The sequence below is a fragment of the Talaromyces atroroseus genome (genome assembly GCF_001907595.1).
Source record: "Talaromyces atroroseus strain IBT 11181 chromosome Unknown scaffold_2, whole genome shotgun sequence".
NCBI lineage: Eukaryota > Fungi > Ascomycota > Eurotiomycetes > Eurotiales > Trichocomaceae > Talaromyces > Talaromyces atroroseus.
The window spans coordinates 803,688-823,131 of NW_017971434.1; the positions used below are offsets into that span (position 1 = coordinate 803,688).

At 48.0% G+C, this 19,444-nt stretch overlaps 7 protein-coding genes across 7 annotated transcripts, besides 2 other annotated features; 4 read left to right on the plus strand and 3 right to left on the minus strand.

Annotated features, from left to right (window-relative positions):
- Positions 1 to 12: 12 nt before the first annotated feature.
- UA08_02430 (Cytochrome c1, heme protein, mitochondrial) lies at positions 13 to 1,268 on the minus strand (the record flags this gene model as incomplete). Its single annotated transcript, XM_020264472.1, has 5 exons — positions 13 to 275; positions 341 to 738; positions 802 to 864; positions 943 to 1,100; positions 1,197 to 1,268. 5 exons carry the CDS (start codon positions 1,266 to 1,268, stop codon positions 13 to 15), a joined length of 954 nt encoding a protein of 317 aa, XP_020121817.1.
- Positions 1,269 to 2,232: 964 nt separating this feature from the next.
- UA08_02431 (hypothetical protein) lies at positions 2,233 to 5,424 on the plus strand (the record flags this gene model as incomplete). Its single annotated transcript, XM_020264473.1, has 6 exons — positions 2,233 to 2,272; positions 2,327 to 4,568; positions 4,623 to 4,839; positions 4,975 to 5,020; positions 5,130 to 5,167; positions 5,260 to 5,424. The coding sequence occupies 6 exons, from the start codon at positions 2,233 to 2,235 to the stop codon at positions 5,422 to 5,424; spliced, it is 2,748 nt and encodes a 915-aa protein (XP_020121899.1).
- A 116-nt stretch (positions 5,425 to 5,540) lies between these two features.
- Positions 5,541 to 7,234, plus strand: UA08_02432 (hypothetical protein; the record flags this gene model as incomplete). Its single annotated transcript, XM_020264474.1, has 5 exons — positions 5,541 to 5,836; positions 5,901 to 6,098; positions 6,177 to 6,932; positions 6,973 to 7,089; positions 7,156 to 7,234. The coding sequence occupies 5 exons, from the start codon at positions 5,541 to 5,543 to the stop codon at positions 7,232 to 7,234; spliced, it is 1,446 nt and encodes a 481-aa protein (XP_020121900.1).
- A 571-nt stretch (positions 7,235 to 7,805) lies between these two features.
- Positions 7,806 to 7,893: a repeat region (Identified by RepeatMasker using a combination of RepBase library and repeat library created with RepeatScout).
- An 857-nt stretch (positions 7,894 to 8,750) lies between these two features.
- UA08_02433 (hypothetical protein) lies at positions 8,751 to 11,649 on the minus strand (the record flags this gene model as incomplete). The annotated part of the gene is made up of 3 exons (XM_020264475.1): positions 8,751 to 10,181; positions 10,268 to 11,183; positions 11,474 to 11,649. The coding sequence occupies 3 exons, from the start codon at positions 11,647 to 11,649 to the stop codon at positions 8,751 to 8,753; spliced, it is 2,523 nt and encodes an 840-aa protein (XP_020121897.1).
- A 782-nt stretch (positions 11,650 to 12,431) lies between these two features.
- Positions 12,432 to 12,492: a repeat region (Identified by RepeatMasker using a combination of RepBase library and repeat library created with RepeatScout).
- Positions 12,493 to 13,654: 1,162 nt separating this feature from the next.
- UA08_02434 (hypothetical protein) lies at positions 13,655 to 14,354 on the plus strand (the record flags this gene model as incomplete). Its single annotated transcript, XM_020264476.1, has 2 exons — positions 13,655 to 13,885; positions 13,953 to 14,354. 2 exons carry the CDS (start codon positions 13,655 to 13,657, stop codon positions 14,352 to 14,354), a joined length of 633 nt encoding a protein of 210 aa, XP_020121898.1.
- An 84-nt stretch (positions 14,355 to 14,438) lies between these two features.
- On the minus strand, positions 14,439 to 16,174 carry UA08_02435 (Ribosome assembly protein 4; the record flags this gene model as incomplete). Its single annotated transcript, XM_020264477.1, has 4 exons — positions 14,439 to 14,682; positions 14,736 to 14,783; positions 14,847 to 15,871; positions 15,950 to 16,174. 4 exons carry the CDS (start codon positions 16,172 to 16,174, stop codon positions 14,439 to 14,441), a joined length of 1,542 nt encoding a protein of 513 aa, XP_020122046.1.
- Positions 16,175 to 16,474: 300 nt separating this feature from the next.
- On the plus strand, positions 16,475 to 19,388 carry UA08_02436 (hypothetical protein; the record flags this gene model as incomplete). Its single annotated transcript, XM_020264478.1, has 6 exons — positions 16,475 to 16,954; positions 17,004 to 17,322; positions 17,372 to 17,412; positions 17,667 to 17,786; positions 17,836 to 17,923; positions 17,971 to 19,388. The coding sequence occupies 6 exons, from the start codon at positions 16,475 to 16,477 to the stop codon at positions 19,386 to 19,388; spliced, it is 2,466 nt and encodes an 821-aa protein (XP_020121903.1).
- Between the last annotated feature and the right edge of the window lie 56 nt (positions 19,389 to 19,444).

Genomic DNA, 19,444 nt, shown 5'->3' on the forward strand with positions numbered 1-19,444 from the left:
CTCAATGAGAGTTTAACGTCGCACTGGTGGGTTATAGACAATCTTTCGTGCCTTGATGGCAGCCCACTTGTATCGCTTGACCCACACGCTGATGGCAAACAATCCAGCAGAAAGAGCGAGGGCCTTCATTCCCATCTTCTTTCGCTCGTCCATCTCTGGCTCGGCGGCCCAGTTCAAGAATTCAACAACGTCCTTGGCCATTTGCGAGGTTGTGGCAGGAGTGCCATCTTCGTATTCGACAAGACCGTCGAACAGAACACGAGCCATGGCAATACCTGTATTTGTCAATTTAGCATGATGTAGCCCCTCTTTCAACAAGTGTATAATATATGAAACATACCGGTGTTAGGAAAGTAAGGGTTGAAGTTCAGTCCTTCTTGGACAGAAGCACCAGCAGGAGGTTCATCGGGGTAACCGGTGAGCAGAGAGAAGATGTAGTTGCAGCCACCATGACGAGCCTTGACGATCAAACTCAGATCGGGAGGAAGAGCACCGTTGTTGGCAGCACGGGCGGCCTCGTCGTTCTTGTAAGGGGCCGGCATGTAGTCAGAGAGCTTTCCGGGGCGTTTCTCGATTTCACCCTCGTCATTGGGCTCTGTGTCATATTCGTTCTCCTCAGCCATAGCCTTCATTTCATCGACGGTGTGCATGACACCAACAAAGTCACGCCATGGCACACGGGTGAGGGAATGGCAACTGGCGCAAACTTCACGGTAGACCTGGAAACCACGTCGAAGACTGCGAGACACATTAGCCTATCACAGTTGTTTGATGCGTCTGGCACACCACAGAGCCACCTACGCTTGATGATCGAAAGTCTTATTCCATTTGGCGTGTTCCCATGGGTACGAAGTTGCGTGCAATCTGTCCAAGGTTGCTCGATCAGTCATTGTGTTCGGCAATTATAACGAAGTTGTACGTGTGTAGAGTCAATTCACTCACCCTTCCTCAGCAGGAGTCATGGCAAACGCTTCCTGGCCATACAAGTGGTAGTACCAGCCGGTAGTCGCGATGGTGACGGCGGTGGCAGCGGCAGCGGTCGCAGTCAGATAGAACGGAGAGCTCGCGTTCTCAGCACCGGATGATGTGGATGATGCCCGCTGGATACACTGTTAGCAATCCTTCCCAACAACAGTCAGAGGCATGACTGGAAGCCATTGCACCACCGATAGACGCCCAATGGCAGGGCTGCGTACCGAGTTCTGACGGAGGCTCTGGCGTGCAATGGCCCGCGTGGGCGCGGCGCGAAGAAGGGATCGAGCCAGCATCGTTGCTACTTGCAGCTGGAGCCCTCCGTGATATAGACAGGAGATAGAGCGAAAAGAGCCGCGGCGGGTGGAGGAGGGGAGAAGACTTCGAGGCGGCCTCTTGGATGGCTTGAAGTTGGAAGTCCAAGTTGGAAGTTCGGAGCTTCGGGGCGGATGGAATTTGCTTTCGCTGATTACCTAAACGCTGATTGGTCGAGGGAGCGGCTCGCACGAAAACACCACGGAACACGCTACGACTGTCTATCAACTGTCAACTGTCAACCACAATAGCAATAGCAATTCTTCTTCTGGCCGCAGCAATGCAGGCTCTACGAATACAAGGGCATTGTGCAGACAGAATTGGGGCTTTTGCCGTATGGTCGTTCCTCACTACATTCGTCGCATGCCCTTGCCAGCTTCCCCTGGGGTGACCGTCTAATTGGCCGAGACGTTTCAATTTTGCAGTGAGATACTGTTCAACGATAATTATTATTCCCCTGAAGTAGATCCATTGTAATGTCTCTCCATCAATTGCTGCTTGCTTGAACATGCCATACTACCAGCTCTGTAGTCACCGAAGCCAATATTGCGCCCATTTTCTGCCACCGCCTTTCCATCACCAATAGGTAACTGGCATCAGAACCAGAACAGCAGCTGCAAGCTGCAAATAAAATAAATCCTCTGCCACTCAAGCTACCGTGCACATCGCTTCTTTCACAGAAATACAGATAGCCGAGCATATTTTTGTCGTTATCCAAAGATTCCTTATCGCGGGGCATGGCTCTCTCTGGTGAAGATCATTGATCTCATGCTTCTTTGCCGCTTGATGGCATCAGCCTCGTCGATCAGCGTATCAGTAGCGCGGGCTACATGGCAATATACCTAAACAAGTCAGTGACTGCCCGATAGAGGAGAAATGTCGAAGCCGAGGAAACCGCCAGTCTCTCGCGGTCCGCCGCGAAGAGATGTTCTGGCTTCTCTCAGAATGGCTTCAATGGAGATTATTGTGCCTGTTTTGCCCGCAGGTACGTTATTAGCTTGAAAGACACCGCAATTGATTCCTGAATATGTCGTCTAAGGCAAGAAAGAATTGCTCTCGCAGGTCCTCGACTATGTCGAACCGGCCGATCTCATTCGCTTCGCTCGGACGTCGAAACGCATGCGTGAAATGGTATACGAGGATGATAGGTGGATCACACGATTGAAGCGTATAGGCTGCTGGAATGATGAAGAGGCTAGGAGGAACGCAGATACTCAAAACATGACGATGGCATCTATGGGTCCAGTCGCTACTGGCAGACGACGTTCTAGTGCTCGCCAAAAGCCGCCTACCGACGGGTTCGACTCAATACCTGTATCGTCCGGCGTAGCAGAAAAAATTGAACAGGAAGATCCAACCGTGGAGATTTTGAAACATGTCAAATCAATACGTGGGAATGCGCGTCAGGAATACGGGAAGGTTCACGCTGTGCTAGCCCCGTTGTATAATGATATCGCGGCCAATGGAGGGTCTACCGATAGTTTGGTCTTCAAGCACTATAGCGATCCCGAAAGTCAAGCTAAGATGCTTGCTCAGCTGGTGTCCTTTGCAAATAGCGACAATTCTATTGGATGGGCGCAGCGCGAAGAGCACCTCCAGCAAGCAGTGCAACTTTTCGAGACAGCCGCAATACAGGAATTTCGAAACGCCTATGAAGTATCCGATATCAATGGCAATATGCGCAAATATGCCCACGTCTTATACCATCTTAATGGTGGCCAGGCTGCAATTGATCTCTTCCTCCATCATAATCACATAGTCACACGGAAGTCTGACCTCGGCAAGGTTTCGGATTGTATAGATACGGATACGTTGGACGTGAAAGTTGAGCATACACAAGCATTTTTCACACGGTTTGGCGTTGCATACAACGAAGAAATGGAAGCGATTGATGGGGCTTTCCCCCCAGCGTTAGAAGTGTCTCTATCTTTCCTTGACAAGGCAAGCGTCGACGTTCTATCACCGTTTTTAACAAGTCTTTTTGACGAATTGCATCGCTTAAATATAGAGGGTTATCTAAAAGGCGTGTCTGGAACACTGGTCCAATGCTTTGACCTCATGTCAGATTTGAAGATTCCTGGCAAGTCTAGTGAGATCAAACAAAACATAATAACGCGCGTCGTCGCTCAAATATATGAACCTCACTTGGATCTCTATCTGGCGGAGGAACTTGATTTCTTCCGCAAAGGCTGCGATGCCACTGTCGAGGATTGGGATCGGCAGCTCTCAGAACAGGCAGCATCGACAGAATCATTTCTCATGTCGAATGTGAATCGACAAGCTGTCAAGAACGACTTTTTGACCTCCTTCAAGAAGGTCCTTATGATGCCGGTTACTATTCTGCCTTTGCCAAACTTCTCAAATAAAACTCATCGGAACGAAGAGGACGGATCAGTCACCAACGACACCGCTTTGCACAACAAAAGTATCGCTAGATTTTCCACCGTGGCTCCTCCAGCACCTACCCCTCTAGCAGAGGCGCCATCCGACGAGCTAGCTGCAAAGGCCGCTTTGATGAATTCTAGGTTGGAAGGCATCAAATCTCTCTTCAGCATCGAGGTTGCCCTAGGCTTAGTCCATGCTGCTAAGACCAGCCTTGAACGTACTGTGCAATTCGTAAAACTGGGAGGCGACTGGGGGAATTCAGCAAAGCAGCAATGCGAAGGCATATTCATTTCCCTTCTCACAATTCTCGGCCATCGACATGTCATCAAGGGATTTGATAGGGCAGTTGATCATTTATCGAATTACCGGCCGCGGGAGCAAGGCGAACGAGATAAAAACGGTGTTGAGCCTCTTGTTACGTTTCTTGAACTTGTTAACGTTGGCGATCTCATCTTGCAAATGATGGATGTCTTTTACGAACAAGAATTGATCGGGGCCAAACTCATCGACAGAAGTGACTTTCTGGATCCGGCTGCAAAAGGCAAGAAGAAGTTCGAGCAAAAGCTCGATGAACGAGTGGCCTCTGGCTTAAGCAAGGGTATTGATGTACTTATGGAGGAGGTAGACTATATGCTCGCCACAAGACAACTAACGACTGATTATAACCCGGGGGCCGATATCGACTCTGTCAGAAAGACGCCTGACATAAGCGTCAGCGACGCAGCAATGGGCGTGATTGACGTCGTTTCTTCTCACACCTCAATGCTCATAGGCAGCACTGATAAAAGCACGCTTGATGTCTTCAATCAAGAGGTTGGCCTTAGGCTTTTTGCAGCCATCTGCAAGCATATCAAACGCCAGAGGATCAGCGTGGACGGGTCGCTCAAATTAATCAGGTAAGATTGAGAAACCGAGCCCCGTTTCTTCCAGTAGCTAATACAAGAAACCAGTGATATGAATCATTATTTCAAGTTCGTCCAGACGCTGAAGAATAATGAGCTATTGCTATATTTCAAAGCCCTTCGCGAGCTATCACAGATATATTTGGTTGACCCATCGGACGCAAAGGAGCTAGCGTCCGTCATCGCTGATAATGACCGTTTTTATGGCATCTTTCGTGCAGAGGAAGTATATGAGTTTGCTGAACGACGTGCAGATTGGTTCCAGGTGCGTCGTGATGTTGAGCGAGCCATGTACGGCTTGGAATGTAGCGTGATGTGAGGAACGTTGTATGTATATAGCTATTTCCGCCCGATACATATTATATATATGCATATACCATAAGTATACTCTGTACCCTAGTCAAGTGGGAACGCTCAAGAAGCTGTCTATGGGACTAGAGCTGGTAGTAGGCGCATGTATTTACGTGGATACAACGAGACATATGAGCCACCACCGTGTTTTGGCTAATTAGAATCCTTGGCTCTTTGTTATTTTGACGTGCTTACTCATATCAGCCGTCGCCGGCATCTTGGATCTGGGAGTTGTAGAGGAGGTAGGGCTTTTCCGTAGCCAACCGTGCCCGAGCTTCCAAGGTTCTCAAGGCAAAGTCACCATATAGATTCTTAGTAACTGATCACCAGACAGATATCTCGTCCATCAGCCCCGTTCCAGCTTTTGTCCATTTTGAGCGTCGGTCTTGGGCTCGGTCTCGGCCGCCGCAGGCGATGGTGTTACGCGGCCGAGTATACCGAAGAGACAGGACCAACAGATGACGGAGTGTATCTTTTCGGGACTGCTCGGACGACATAGATCGTTCAAGAGAAATTACCATAGAATGGGAGAACATTAAAAAGGCGCAACCCCGTGCCCTAAAGCATAATGTGTAAGTCTGGCGTACCTAAAGCACAGTAGGGATCTTCCACGAAATGGCTGCAGCTTCTACAGCTACCATGTCTGCACCAGCAGCGAACCCACTGGTGGATTCGAAGTCTGAATCCTCCGTTGCGGTTGATAACCGTAATGTGTTGCATACTGTCGATGGAAGAACTGGATTGTACTACGCAATCCCAATCAGCAAGAACGCCATCAACGCCGCCGAATTCAGGAAAATCAAGTCGACCAAAGACCAAAAGCATCCTGCTTACCAGAATGAGCAAGGTCTGCGTCTCTATGACCCGGGTTTCTCCAATACTACGGTCAGTGAGAGCAAGATAACCTACATGTAAGTCGACTGGCTGTTTCGAGGAATAGCTTGAACTGATCCATTCAATTCGGATTTGCTACAGAGACGGTATTGAAGGAACTATCCAATACCGGGGATATTCCATTCACGACATATTTGGGAAGAAAAACTGGATTGATGTTTCTCATCTTCTCATCTGGGGCACTTGGCCATCTGCTGAAGAAGCCAAAAACTATCAAGACAGACTGAACAGCGTTCCAGTCCTGGATCAGCACGTCTTGAATGTTATCCACTCCTTTCCGTGAGTAAAAAGCAAGAAGAATGGAAATTTAAGATCAAATAGAGTCGACTAACAAGGTTTTTCTTTTGCCAATTACAGGAAAGATGGCTCCATCACTGGCATGCTAATCGCAGGGCTCTCGGCTCTACAATCTTCTAAGTTGGACGCCGTTCCAGCCCACGTTGGCGAGAACCTGTACTTAGGACACCCAGAACGAGTGGACGAACAAATCATTCGCCTACTTCAGAGCTTTGCCATGATCGCGGCCGCGTCCTACTGTCACTCCACCGAGAGGTCCTTCACGCCACCGCGAAAGGACTTTTCCTATGTCGAGAACTTTCTGCTCATGACAGGCCATGTGGACGCTGCGACCGGTCTACCCAATCCGCGTCATGTCAAGGCTCTTGAGCGTTTATGGGTGGTCGTGGCTGACCACGAAATGACCTGTTCCACTGCTGCGTTGCTGCACACGGCCTCGTCCCTTCCCGACTTGATAGCATGCTTCATCTCAGCAATCAGCGCCTCAACAGGTCCGCTACACGGAGGCGCCATCGCTGTAGCCTATAAACACTTCAAGGCCATCGGCTCCGTGGCTAACGTGCCGGCCAAAATCGAGCGTGTCAAGGCTAGGAAAGAACTGCTCTACGGCTACGGCCATCGTGTCTACCGCACGACAGACCCGCGGTTTACCTACATAACCGAGGTCCTCAACGGACTCGATGAGGAGGTTTCTCGGGATCCGTTGCTGCAGGTTGCGCTCGCGCTGGATAAGGCGGCTTCCGAGGACGAGTACTTCACGTCAAGGAAGTTGTTCCCCAACGCAGATCTCTTTGCTGCTTTTGCCTATCAGGCGCTGTAAGTCTCCCTAGTCATGGTATATGTATGCCCTACCTAGGTATATTATACTGACCACGGTGGGCGCTCCTAAGTGGCTTCCCTCCGGATTTCGTCCTTACAATTTCCACCTTGTCTCGATTGCAAGGCCTGGCAGCTCACTGGAAAGAAGCTATGGGTAAGTTTATTGCTGAACACTGATTGGAATCATTGACTTCTCTGCAAATAGTTGAGGTGCTAATAGATCAATCATAGAGGGCAAACCCAAGATTTGGCGTCCAGGCCAGATCTACACCGGTGACTTGGGCAAAGCCATGGATTAGTCGATGATCTGTAGAGACAACGAGGTATCTAGGCAACGCATGATTCAAGAGAACTTTCATAATCTGGCATATGAGTTACAACAAATTAGGCTTAAGTGGGGGAGAGACGGACTCGGAACGAGGTGGTAGGTTGAATCGAGGTTGAGATAGTATTATATAAACGCCTAGACCGTTCCTAGATTGCCTAGATAGTCGTATTGCCCTTAAGCAAGTAATGGAAATTAACTTGACGACTTTACCAATTTAAACGTCCATATTTGTTCTATTTTGTCCATGATACTACACCACTTTAGCCCGAGAATGGGCAGATGAAGCTAATTTTATATAGAGTCAGGATTGTTTGACAGACATAACCTTTTCCCCGAACCATGGAATGAGCATTTTTGACTGTTGCTCGACTTGCTTTCGAACTTTGAGATTGACATTAGCTACAAAGAATCTCCAAAGAAACTGCCATCTTATATTCATTTCTGATTTTTTTCTGGGAACATACCTTGCATACCTCAGGTATTGAAGAGCTTATGATGTCCCCGTTCTACTTATATAGCCCTAACCTTACCCTAGCCCTAGAATTCACCCATAAGACAGTAAAAAGGGACCCCTAATAGGGTTTCTGGTAATGCTTGCTCATTTTATATAAATAATGCCTTATATTCTGCATATTGATCGGATGAAAGCGCGTGAGCAGAAGGAACTCGGGCCCGAGATGCGAGCACTAATGGAGTGCCTGCATACCGAGCATAGTGATAAAATGCAAAATTAGCTTAGGTAGTACTCGAATTGTGCCCATCCCGATTAGTAATATGCATTTGGCTATTTTGTTTTCACCCAATATATATATTCTCTAGACAGCTTGTCTATCTAGCATGACCTGGATTCCTCCCATGCACGTTATATATATTTCCAGTGCGTAGCAAGTTTGATAGCGAGCATTGTACAATTCTAAATATCGACTGTGAATGATATCATTCTGGCTTACGCTCCTTTATAGGGCTGGAAGATGATGTATCAGGAAGCGGGGCCCCCACTTCCGTTAGCGCTTGAAAAATCTGAGATTTGCAATTTAAGCCGTACCACTATTTACTTTACCTTTTAAGGGTACGCGGATTCGGTTTAGCTAGCGTAGAAGCTCGGGCGTCGGCACCCGCAGCGGCCCGCTCCATCTCAGCGCCAAGCCGGCCCCAACCAACCCCGTAAGCGTGTCTTCACATCACATCGAAGGCAGGGATATCGGAATATTTACCGAGATAACCCGCGATTGGGATTCGCTTTTCTTTCGGTTGGCCAATTCATATAATCGGTTTTATGCTTCATCTTGAATGAAACCCTCCAAGATTAGATATCTCCGGATTATCTACGTCTTAGAGTCTTAGAGTCTTCTTTGTCTCCTGGGCTTGCCACTTTGTTGTCAAGGGTGCCGAGCCCTACATAAAACCCTGATGTTGGATCACAATTGTAATATATACGGTCATCTCTCTTGATTAAAATTTGGAAGAGATCCTGTCAATCATTTATGCTAAAACCCGCATCCTCCTGTCAAGGCTGTCATTCTCTGTAACGTGTGTTCCCCGCCACTCCCCTCTTCCGTGCTGTCAAGAGACAGGGCGGCAGACCAGTTCTCTGTGGGGTTATACGTCATGCCAAAGCCCCCGCCACCGAGCTCCAATGGGCTCAGTGTAGAACCGGAGACCACCGGCACTTGTGGCTGCCAAGAAGAAAAGCTTACATCCAAGTCCATTGTCTCCCTTGAAAATCCCGAACGCATCCATTGTTGTTGCTGCTGTTTCTGCTGCCGTTGCGCAGATAGCAGATGCTCCGAGCTTGAGTCCAGTACACTGCTGGTGATAATACTGGCGCTGCCGTCCGTAGGCACTGGCGTTTGACCCACTACTGAACTGCTTGGGGCGCTGGCCGACAGCTCTCCAGCCTGTGCTCCTATCAGCCAAGCTTTTCGCATCTCGTCAAGAGCATCTGAAACCCATGCTAGTCCCAGCTGGAGTCTGTGGAGGTAGGTGGTTGGACGGTCGGGGAATTGCAGGCCCTGTAAAATGCGGATCACAGCATGAATTAGGCCGACATCAGCCTCGACATCTTGGGACTCGGCATGGATCGAGTCACGGCTAGGTGAGGAGCGGCTTGTGATAAGCTCATCAAGGCGGAAGCTAAGAAGATCTAAGAAGGCAACTATGGGATAGGTTCCCAAGACGCGGCGCAGGGAAGCCAGTCGCACTTTGGCGAGTCTGCTCGGCGTTGGCAGAGTACCATCGCCCATGTTTCCCATCTCCACAATCAGTCGTAGGCAGATGCGCGCATGGTTGCGCATTTCTACCTGGGCTCGCTCATGCTCACTTCGTTCATAGCGGAGAACTAGAACGTGTGTGAGATGGTAGCAGTATCTCAGCTCAAACTGGATAGATGCCCAGTCATCAACTTCTTGATGTCGTGTGCGTGATCTCACAAGCTCCTCTGCGAATGGGCGATCAGACCCAACGGCCTCCATGACACTGTGATAATGTTCATGCCATTTTCCTAAGAGTTGCACGAGGCCTGCAACTTGACTTGATGAATATGTTTCTCCTGCTGCGATTGCCCGGGCAGAGTAAAGTTTCAAGTACATCTCCTCCCAGATCATCATCATATTATCGAATGCCGCGATTAATTTTCGACTTGGAGGTTCAACCTCGTCGGGTTCTCTTCTCGAGCTTTTCCATAATTCCAGATCCGAGTCAAAATGGTAAAGATCGCAGGGGTCACCGGTCAGAAAGACACGCTGCTTGTCCAAGCCGTACAGGACTCGAAAGATGCGCTCCCGTTCCCTAGGGCTCTCGCCCGACATCTTGCCATAGGACTCGGATAAATGCAGTCCTAGCATGCGACTCACGCCACACGCTGTCCGTAATACTTTCTCAAAGATGTTATCACCGTAGAATTCCTGCGCTACCAGAGCCTAAACGGAGGAAAAAAAAGGCACGTTCACAGTTAGAAGATCACTTCACAGGATGCGTGTTTATACAGGTGATTAGAAGCACCTACCAACGTCAACAGAGCTTGAACATGGAGGAGACTCGGAAGCGTATAAGAAGTAAGATCGGCAAGGGCACGTTCACAGTTGCGAAGTAGTGAGGAAATGAGATCTTCTGTGAGCAAATTTGTTTTAATTAAGGACGAGCCAGCCACACTGTCCTGCCAACGGGTGACGTGCGTTTCCAGGCCCAGTTCCAGCAGAACGATGTTGGTGAATATGATGGCCCAGGTGCTGTCAGTCGCATGCTCACTCGCCGACAGTGATGCCGAGGGCGACGTCGATGACGATGTTGGCGGGGCGTGCAATACGCCGGAATAATAGGTATCGACTGCGTCCTGGAGACTATTTGCGTCAAATATCGGGATCCGCGAGTTGATATTTCGTAGGAAACCATCGATAAAAAGACGTGCAATCAACTGCGGCGGCGCCACGACAGGCTGTCCGTCGCTGGAGACAACAGGTTGGAGACATTTGCCCTTAAAGGGAAAGCTTTCAAGCTTGCGAAGCATTATTGCCCGTGCTGAGGCGGATGCAGAATCACCTGCTCCATCCCTGTTAGTGTCAGCATCTGATACTCGGCAGACATCGGCTAGCCTTCTTAATATCGGCTTGAGCAATGTCATTGATGCTGGATATTTGTATGTCCGCTCCCCGCCATGCTCCAACTCAACTCTCTCGGTGAGAATCTCCAACCTCGCTTGGCCCAACTCCTGATGCGAGCTGGGTAATACTACATTTGCGGGCGCTGAACTCTGGTGGAGGCTGGTGGAGATATTTGAGGAGTCCTGACGTTCATCAACATGTTGACGAGGCAAGTTAAATGGTGCCAGCCAAAAAGAGTGCTCGGCAAATTGATTGGACAGCGTCCCGAGGGTCTGATCAATCTCATCCAACCGGTACAATACGGTTGAAAAATCGTCGTGCCTACATTGCACATGCACACATTGTTAGCTCCCCATCAGTCTTCAGCTACCGTTGACTTGACTGACTCCGAATAGATACAGTAACGAGCAGGCACAGGGCTAGTTCGACAATTTACAGATGCCCCAAAAGAATAATGAAAATAAGCAGAGGAGATACGGAGATAAGGAGAGAGGGAAAAAAAAAGGACTTGCAGTTGTTTCGTGTGGTTCACACGCTTGAAATCGCTGTTCTGGTTACACTCGATACCGGCCTTGCGGCAGTTGGAACACTTGGGTTGCTGGCGGTCACACCGTACCTTGCGGAACCGGCACCGGCCGCACGCGGTGGACGATAGATTAGCTGTCAACCTGCTCTGCGAATCATTCTCGTGGAATCTGGGGCGTTTGCGGTATTCGTTGCTGCTCACGGCAAGCTGGGCGTCGGTGCCAGCACCGTCCAGCGCCGCCACTACTGGCAAATTGGACATTGTCCTTGCACCTGTGACTTGTAGACAAAGGCGAGGATAGAATCGATAGGGGGAAGGCAGTCGACAGCCATTTTGCCATGCTCCGTGGGGTCTGCTTATGTATCTAGATGAGGCTTCTGTCAAGCCACGGTCTGGCTTGGCCCTGGGCCTTGCGGGCGCTAGATGCCGTGACTCCGAACGCAGGTGTGGAGACACTAGCCTCCCTTTGGCCTGGTGGCCCCTTTCAGTGAACGCGGTCGCCCTAGTATTTGACTTGGAAATCAAGCTAAATTTACTCACTTAAAATTATTGTTCGGAATTAAAAATAGAAAGTGGGCCATGGCAATTGCAAGTGGGGCGGTCATGTGCTGCCAAGACCAGCCCTATCAAGCAAGGTCACTTCTCGGCGTTCGCCAAGCCTGCGTTATCTGTGTCCCGGTCGCGGGTATTTATCCGACATTTATCCACGCACCAAAAGGGCCATCCATCAACAAAGCCCAGAGAGTACTCTGTATCAAACATTGTACAACAGGCTCATGGAGCATGGCTTATGGACAAAACTAGAGTTGTGGGCTGCTGTTAAATTATGCTGTTATAGCCAGCTGGCCCTATTAGTTCTTTTTTCTTTTTCTTTTTTTTCTCTCTCTACAATATATGCATGCCGAGCTGTGTGTGTGCAGCCATCAATTCATCATTATCCAATTGACTAATAGTCTCTATGGCTTATGTAGTATGCATGCGACGCAATATGTACAAGTATAGTCATCAGCTTATCACCGCCCAATTGATTATAGTCTCTGGTTCCCTTAATGGGGCCTCTGATAATGCTCATTTTATGTGTAAATTATGCCTTGAAATTCCGCTATGACGCTCTTAGAGAATGCATGCAGGAGCGTAACCGGGTTTGCCCGGCATCATAACTGTTGTCCTGCGTTTGCTCGCCTGAACTGCTGTGCCATGCGGAGTTGGGCCTTGTGCTCTGGACTTCATTCAAGATCCAGTGGATCATAGATGAGTTCCCATAATTCATCAAGGAGAGCAGCCACTGGGCGCTCAGCAAGCGCCAGGTTTATCTGCGATGAACTCCTCCCAGTCACGGCGGAATTTGCGGACTCTTTGTAAGCTACTGGCGAGAGAATGGTACGACTATGATTACTTCCCATTTCTCTGCTCTTATTGTATGCGCGGTCATCGACGGGTCTTCCAAAAAGAAAAGCGGCATATACTCTTGATACACGTCATTAGAATATCTTGCCTTCATTTATGGATTGTGTTTATTGATTTATGGCCTCCGAGTCTTTTCCTAGTGCCAAAGTGAGCACCATAAAACTAACATCATTTTATTTACCTGGACACTAAATGAAGAATACATACGCACGGTTTTTTGGTGTAAGTTGTAGGCTTGAACTCCTTCGCAAATCGACCCGTAGATTCGTGCTTCTATCTATGGACGCTGATAAAGAGAGAAATATTTCCTAGATATATAGACAAGTTTTCGAACATAGCCTACCTAGGTAGTCGTGAAACTTTTATAGACTATATCATTCAGTCAGGTTATTAAAGGCCCTTGAAAATAAATCCTAAGTTATTTAGATTTACTTCGATTAAATCAATGTCTCATCCTCTACCCGTCGGCGTATTTGGTTCGCTGCAGTTCAACGTTGCCAGCGCCTGCTGAAACACTTCAAAGATCGGCTGTTGTCCAATCATCTGCAGCTTGTATCCTTTTTTTTGAATCCAGACCCTTTGTATGACTGGACCTGATCCTCTTTTTATTATTATTATGCAGATGGGGTCTCGCCCTGCGCCAACTCAGAGATGACTCGGATCGATGACTGAAGAAATTCACTCAACCTTTTTGTGTAGTATGATTTTGCTATCAATCTGACTCAAGATCGCAGTCAAACGAAGATAAGTCAAGTTCGCTTAAGCGATCGTCATTTGCAGAAGAACTATGCGACGCCTGCAGTCCCTATTTTGTCTCTACATAAACGCCGCTGCCCAGCAAATCGTAACCCTAACGCCAATGTTGGAACAACGAGCTGGAACTGAAACAACCGTCATAGTCACCGTCACAGTATTGCCCTCTACAGTGCCTGCATCTCCCTCATATACCAACTCTACCGACTTTGAACAAGATGTTTTGAACCAGACCAACTATTATCGTCACAAATACAATGCCAGCGATCTAATATGGAACGACACTCTCGCAACACACGCCCGACAATGGGCCCAGCCATGCAATTGGAAACATTCGGTATATATAAGTCTCTTCACCACCTAGGTAGCTTGACTCTTCGTTAAGGGGATTAACACCTATGCAGGGCGGCCCATATGGCGAAAACCTGGCAGAAGGCTATGCCAACGTCACAGCAGCCGTCGATGCCTGGGGCGATGAGAGCGCCAAATACAACTTTTTAGAGCCCACGGGGTTCAGTGAGCAAACTGGGCATTTTACGCAACTCGTCTGGAAGGCGACCACGGATGTCGGATGTGGTGTCGCGGATTGCCCGGCTGATAATGCCAATAATGAAGGCCGGAGAGCAGTTGGATGGTTTCTGGTGTGCGAGTACTGGCCAGTAGGGAATGTGGAGGGCGATGATAATGAGTACTTTAAGGAGAACGTCGACCGGTCAATTTCTCAAGCTCACGGATTCAAAGAGAAGAAAGGGTTAGGTGCTTGCTTGACGCTCACCCTTGGGGTGATTTTGATACACTTGCTGTGATTAAGAAAGACCTGGTCGAAAGCATAAGCTCGAATGGTTCTTTTGACTTGGGTATCTCGTTCTATATACGTAGCACTTTTATTCTTAATGTCGCCAAATCCTGACTTTCTTGTCGGCCCCTCCACTGCCTACTCGTTCTCCGTCCGGCGACCAGTCTACAGCGAAAACTTGGTCCTCATGCCCAGGTAGATCCATCACCAGTTTCCCTGTGCGAACGTCGAAAATCTTCAATGTACTATCCTGCGAAGCGCTGACCAGTAATCGAGAATCAGCTGAAAAGCAGCATTGATAGACCGGAGCTACGTGGCCGCGAAAGGTATTTGTGAATCTAATTTCATTAGCTTAGAGTAAATCATGATTTAGTGTTCTGCTAGCACTTACTTCCCGTCTCGAGCGTTCCATAGCTTGACGTGATTATCAAATGAGGCACTGCGTGGAGTTAGGCTTGGATGATAAAATCAATAAAAGTGGTATTGGATCGTTGTAACGTACCTTGCAATATAAGCTCCATCAGGAGAGAAGGTGACATGATTTACTGCTTTCTGATGGCCTAGCATTCGTGCAACTGGTTTCGTAGAACTTTCCGGATCCCACAGAAACATTGTAAAGTCATCGCTGGCTGATACTAATCTCTCTGTTATTTTCCCACCAACAGTAGCAGCTTTCTCAAACCGCTTTTTGGCTACTTCCACCTTGTCTGATTCTGCCTCGGGCACCGTATGTGTATGGTCATGGAAAGCGGTCCGGAGAACAAAATCGGTCGACAACGCTAAATGGTTTACTCTGTGAGTATGAGCACCAAGTGCGGTGATCAGAGTACCATCTTTGGCAGACCAGACACGAACTGTCTTGTCCAAAGACGCGGTGTAAATCTTTCCTATTCCACCCCAGCGTACACAGGTCACCGAATCTTTATGGCTTAAAACCATTTCAATTCTCTTATTGACAACATCCCATACCCGGACTGTTGTATCCTTAGAGGCAGAGGCTAGTCGTGGTCTACCTACCTCTTGTGTATGGTAAGGCTCCCATGACAGACTGTTTATCCAACGGCTATGGCCCTTGAGCATCCCCAATGGCTTGCCTTTGGATGCAGACCAGAGACGCACAGTCTTATCCTTGCTACCAGTCGCAATTATTTGACCGTTCGGAGAAAAGGACACGGCCAGAACCCAATCTGTATGGCCTTTCAAAGTCTCTATCGGTGTACCTGTATCGCAATCAAAAATCCTAGCTGTGTTGTCGCCGCTGCCAGTGACCATAGTCGACGATGAAACTGGGGAAAATGCGATAGCCAGTATCGCTGAGCCATGTCCAGCTATCGCTGCGGAACATCTCGAGACGGCTTTTACCCTGAAGACAGCCTGCGGAGTGTAGTGGAGGCGAATGACATCTTCGGTAGTTTTCAATCCGGGCTTGATCAACGCATGATATAGATCCGATAGGATGTCGATCGTCTGTCCCTCTTCGTTCTCTGGCTTATATGCAAATCTGTACGGCACTCGGTCATGCTCCGTCTTTGCCATCATCATCATTATCAGCCGCCGCCCGACTGTACGTTCGAGAAAAAAAGTTCAAATTAGAAGCCAACCTACATTTTCCAAAATGGTATTTAGAATAGTCTCAAGCTCTCGCACTGTGGTATTGGCAACGGGGACCTTAATCTCGCCCTTGGTCGGTTTTCCAGTGGACTCATCGATGAACTGCAGCACAACGCTACCAAGATCGCGCGGTAGAATATCGACTTCTTGCTGTTCTCGAGCTCTTTCTGAAACTTCACGCTTTTGCTTTTTGCTTGGAGGAGGTAGTAATGTCGCCATCTTGCTCGCAAAACCCCTGGCCTATGATACCCTGGGCAGCCAATTGGAAAAGAATTGCAAGAGGTCCAAATGCCAAGATGGAGTTCAGAAATTTCGGGCAAAACAACCCGCACTAAACCGCTTTAAGCGATACCTTATCTTATCGCCCGTGCCTTCCTAAAATGGTAATATATGTGCAAGGACAGAAAGGAAGGACCTTCCTTGTTTGTCTGCTTCTTCGATTTCTTCTCTTATTTTATTTCTGTCTGCCTACTACATGGCTCACTTGTTGCTGCATTGGCTTGCCTAAGCTCCGCTCCAATGTCTTCGATTCTCACCGCTGCCGATGACTTTCCAACAGAGAGCAGACCACGCACACATACTGCTACCAGGCCCACCACCGCTGCTACGAGTATAGAATCGCAAGAAGTTATATGTGCCATTAGCGAGTCTCGTGGAGTCTCTCCGACTGTCGGCCTGGCATTCGTGAATCTCTCCACCTCGGAAGCAGTGCTTTGCCAGTTATGTGACAGTAATTCCTATGCGAGAACAATCAACAAGCTCGCTGTATTCGAGCCCAAAGAGCTTCTGTTTATGAACACCTCAAGCGCACGCCAAACGAAGTTGTTTGATACCATTCAGGACAACATACCAGGCCTTATCATTACGTGCATTGACCGTCGGTACTGGTCGGACAGGGCCAGTCAAGAGTATGTTGACAGGCTTGCATTTCCAGAAGAGTTGGAATCAATCAGGTCATCCTTGGAGAGTCACTATTTTGCGGCTTGTTGCCTTGCATCAGTGCGTTTGATATCCCAGATCAGGTTGACATAAACTAACTGCGTTATAGGTTCTCAAATATATCGAGCTCCAGCTTGACATGACTTTTACTTTTCATTCTCTGCGCATCAAATTCGAAGCATCCCAAGGATCAATGATGATTGACCTTTCTACAGCTGCATCATTGGAGTTGGTCCAAAATCTTCAGAATACCAAGTCGCGAGATAGCTTGTTCGGACTACTAAATGAAACTCTTACTCCTATGGGAGCCAGACTATTACGAAGCAATATTCTACAGCCACCGATTGAGCTTGAGAAAATAAATATCCGCTATGATGCCGTGGAAGAGCTTAGCACCAAAGAAGATATGTTTTTCGCTATCAGAGAAGGTTGGCTACGAGCAGCGTCCCCCATTGCTGATGGAGCTAAATATGACAGCCCTGAAGAATTTTGTCGACGCCGACAAAGTCCTCACTTCAGTAAGTAATTAATAAGTTAGCCCTTATATAGTGACTTCATAGAACTAACTAGCAAGATCACTTTGAGTCCGATTAAACTTTCAATCGCCCATGTTGAACAATCCATTAATCATGTTATCATGCTAAAGTCATATGTGCATTCGATCCTCCCCATATATGAGGCGTTGGCGGGTGCCAATAGTGCGCTTCTCTTAAGGATCAGAGATGTTCGACCCATCTACTGTGATCATAAAACGAAGACTGACAATAATTAGGCGTGCGCACCAGACAATTATAGTCCGACCAAAAGTGTTATTGACGGGACGCTCAACGACGACGTCCTTTACCAAAGGAAACCTCTTGATCTTCGAAATCAACGAACATATGCAATAAAGGTACATACATGCCTTATCTTGTGACGTATCCAAGCTAACCATAGCCCAGACTGGAGTAAACAGTTTGCTTGACGTTGCACGTCAAGCATATAAAGAAGCTAATGCTGATGCAGCTGAGCTTGTTTCCGTGCTTTCTGGTAGGCCGAATTTTGATGCGATTAAGTATTTCGCTAATTACATACAGAGAGACATGATCTTACGTTGGAGTTGAAGTATGACACTGCACGAAGTTATTACATTCGACTTTCGGTATTCGAGCTGGAAGGCGTTCTTCCTGAAGAATTCATCAATGTTTTCAAAAGAAGAGATCGTATTGAATGCCAAACACTGGATCTTGTCAAGCTCAATCAAAGGATTTCTGACTCCCATCATGAAGTGATGAGTATGAGTGACCAAGCTGTTCAGGAGTTAATCGACAACGTGTGTGAGAATGTTCCAAGTCTCTTCAAAATCAGTGAGGCGATAGCTACACTGGATATGCTATCAGCCTTTTCTCAGCTAGTGACTATCCAAGAATACACGCGGCCTGAGTTGACGAATGTGCTGGCAATTAAATCGGGCCGTCATCCACTCCACGAGAAGATACTCAGAGACAAATTTGTGCCCAATGACACATATGCAGCGCAGCAGTCGCGCTTCCAGATCATCACGGGTTGTAACATGAGCGGAAAGTCGACTTATGTTTGCTCCGTTGCCCTCATGGCCATTATGGCGCATATTGGGTGCTTTGTTCCAGCTGACTATGCGTCTTTCCCCATCATTCACCAATTATTTGCTAGGGCAGCTTCTGTCGACGAGATCAATGCCAGTGTATCAACATTCGCCGCTGAAATGCGAGAAATATCTTACATTCTTCGCAATGTAGACGCACGCAGTCTTGTCATTGCAGACGAACTTGGTCGCGGCACAAGCACTACAGACGGACTGGCAATAGCTATAGCTATTGCCGAGGCTCTCGTTGACAGTCATGCATTCGTATGGTTTGCTACTCATTTTCGTGATCTTGCACGTATCATGTCCGAACGAAGTGGCGTTGTTAACCTATCTCTCGCCGTGAGGCTCACACACGAAAGTAGCAAGATGACGATGTTGTATAAAGTTCAAGAGGGGCATGTTCAAGAGAAGTTTTACGGTCTTGCCCTTGCCAAAGTCCTACCATTTCCACCTCAAGTTCTGGAAGTTGCACAAAGAGTGTCAACGCATTTGGCCAAAGTTGCCGAGCGTCGTGCAATTAGTTCTCAAGTACTGGGGACATCTAGAAAAAGAAATCTAATCCTCCAGTTGCGAGAGCAGTTGCTACATGCCTACAATGGAAGCATAGATGGGGAGGAACTGCGGCAGTGGTTACGGAGACTGCAGGAGGATTTCGCTATGAGAATGGCGGCGCTAGATGGTGAATTTGATACATCTCCAGGAGAAGATGCGGCCATACACAGGAGAGATATAGAGACAAGCATTGATGCCAATGAATTTCAAAAAACGAAGTCAGATGAAGGATCCTTTGAACCGGTCGAGGAGGAGCTCGAGAAAACAATGCTCACTGAGAGTGATATGCCTAGCAGTCAAGGGGATGTGGAAGCTGAAGAGACATGGGATCTGTGACTTGAATACAGGCTGTGAAATGTATACTCGGCAAACCAGAGATCTCCCAAGGCTGA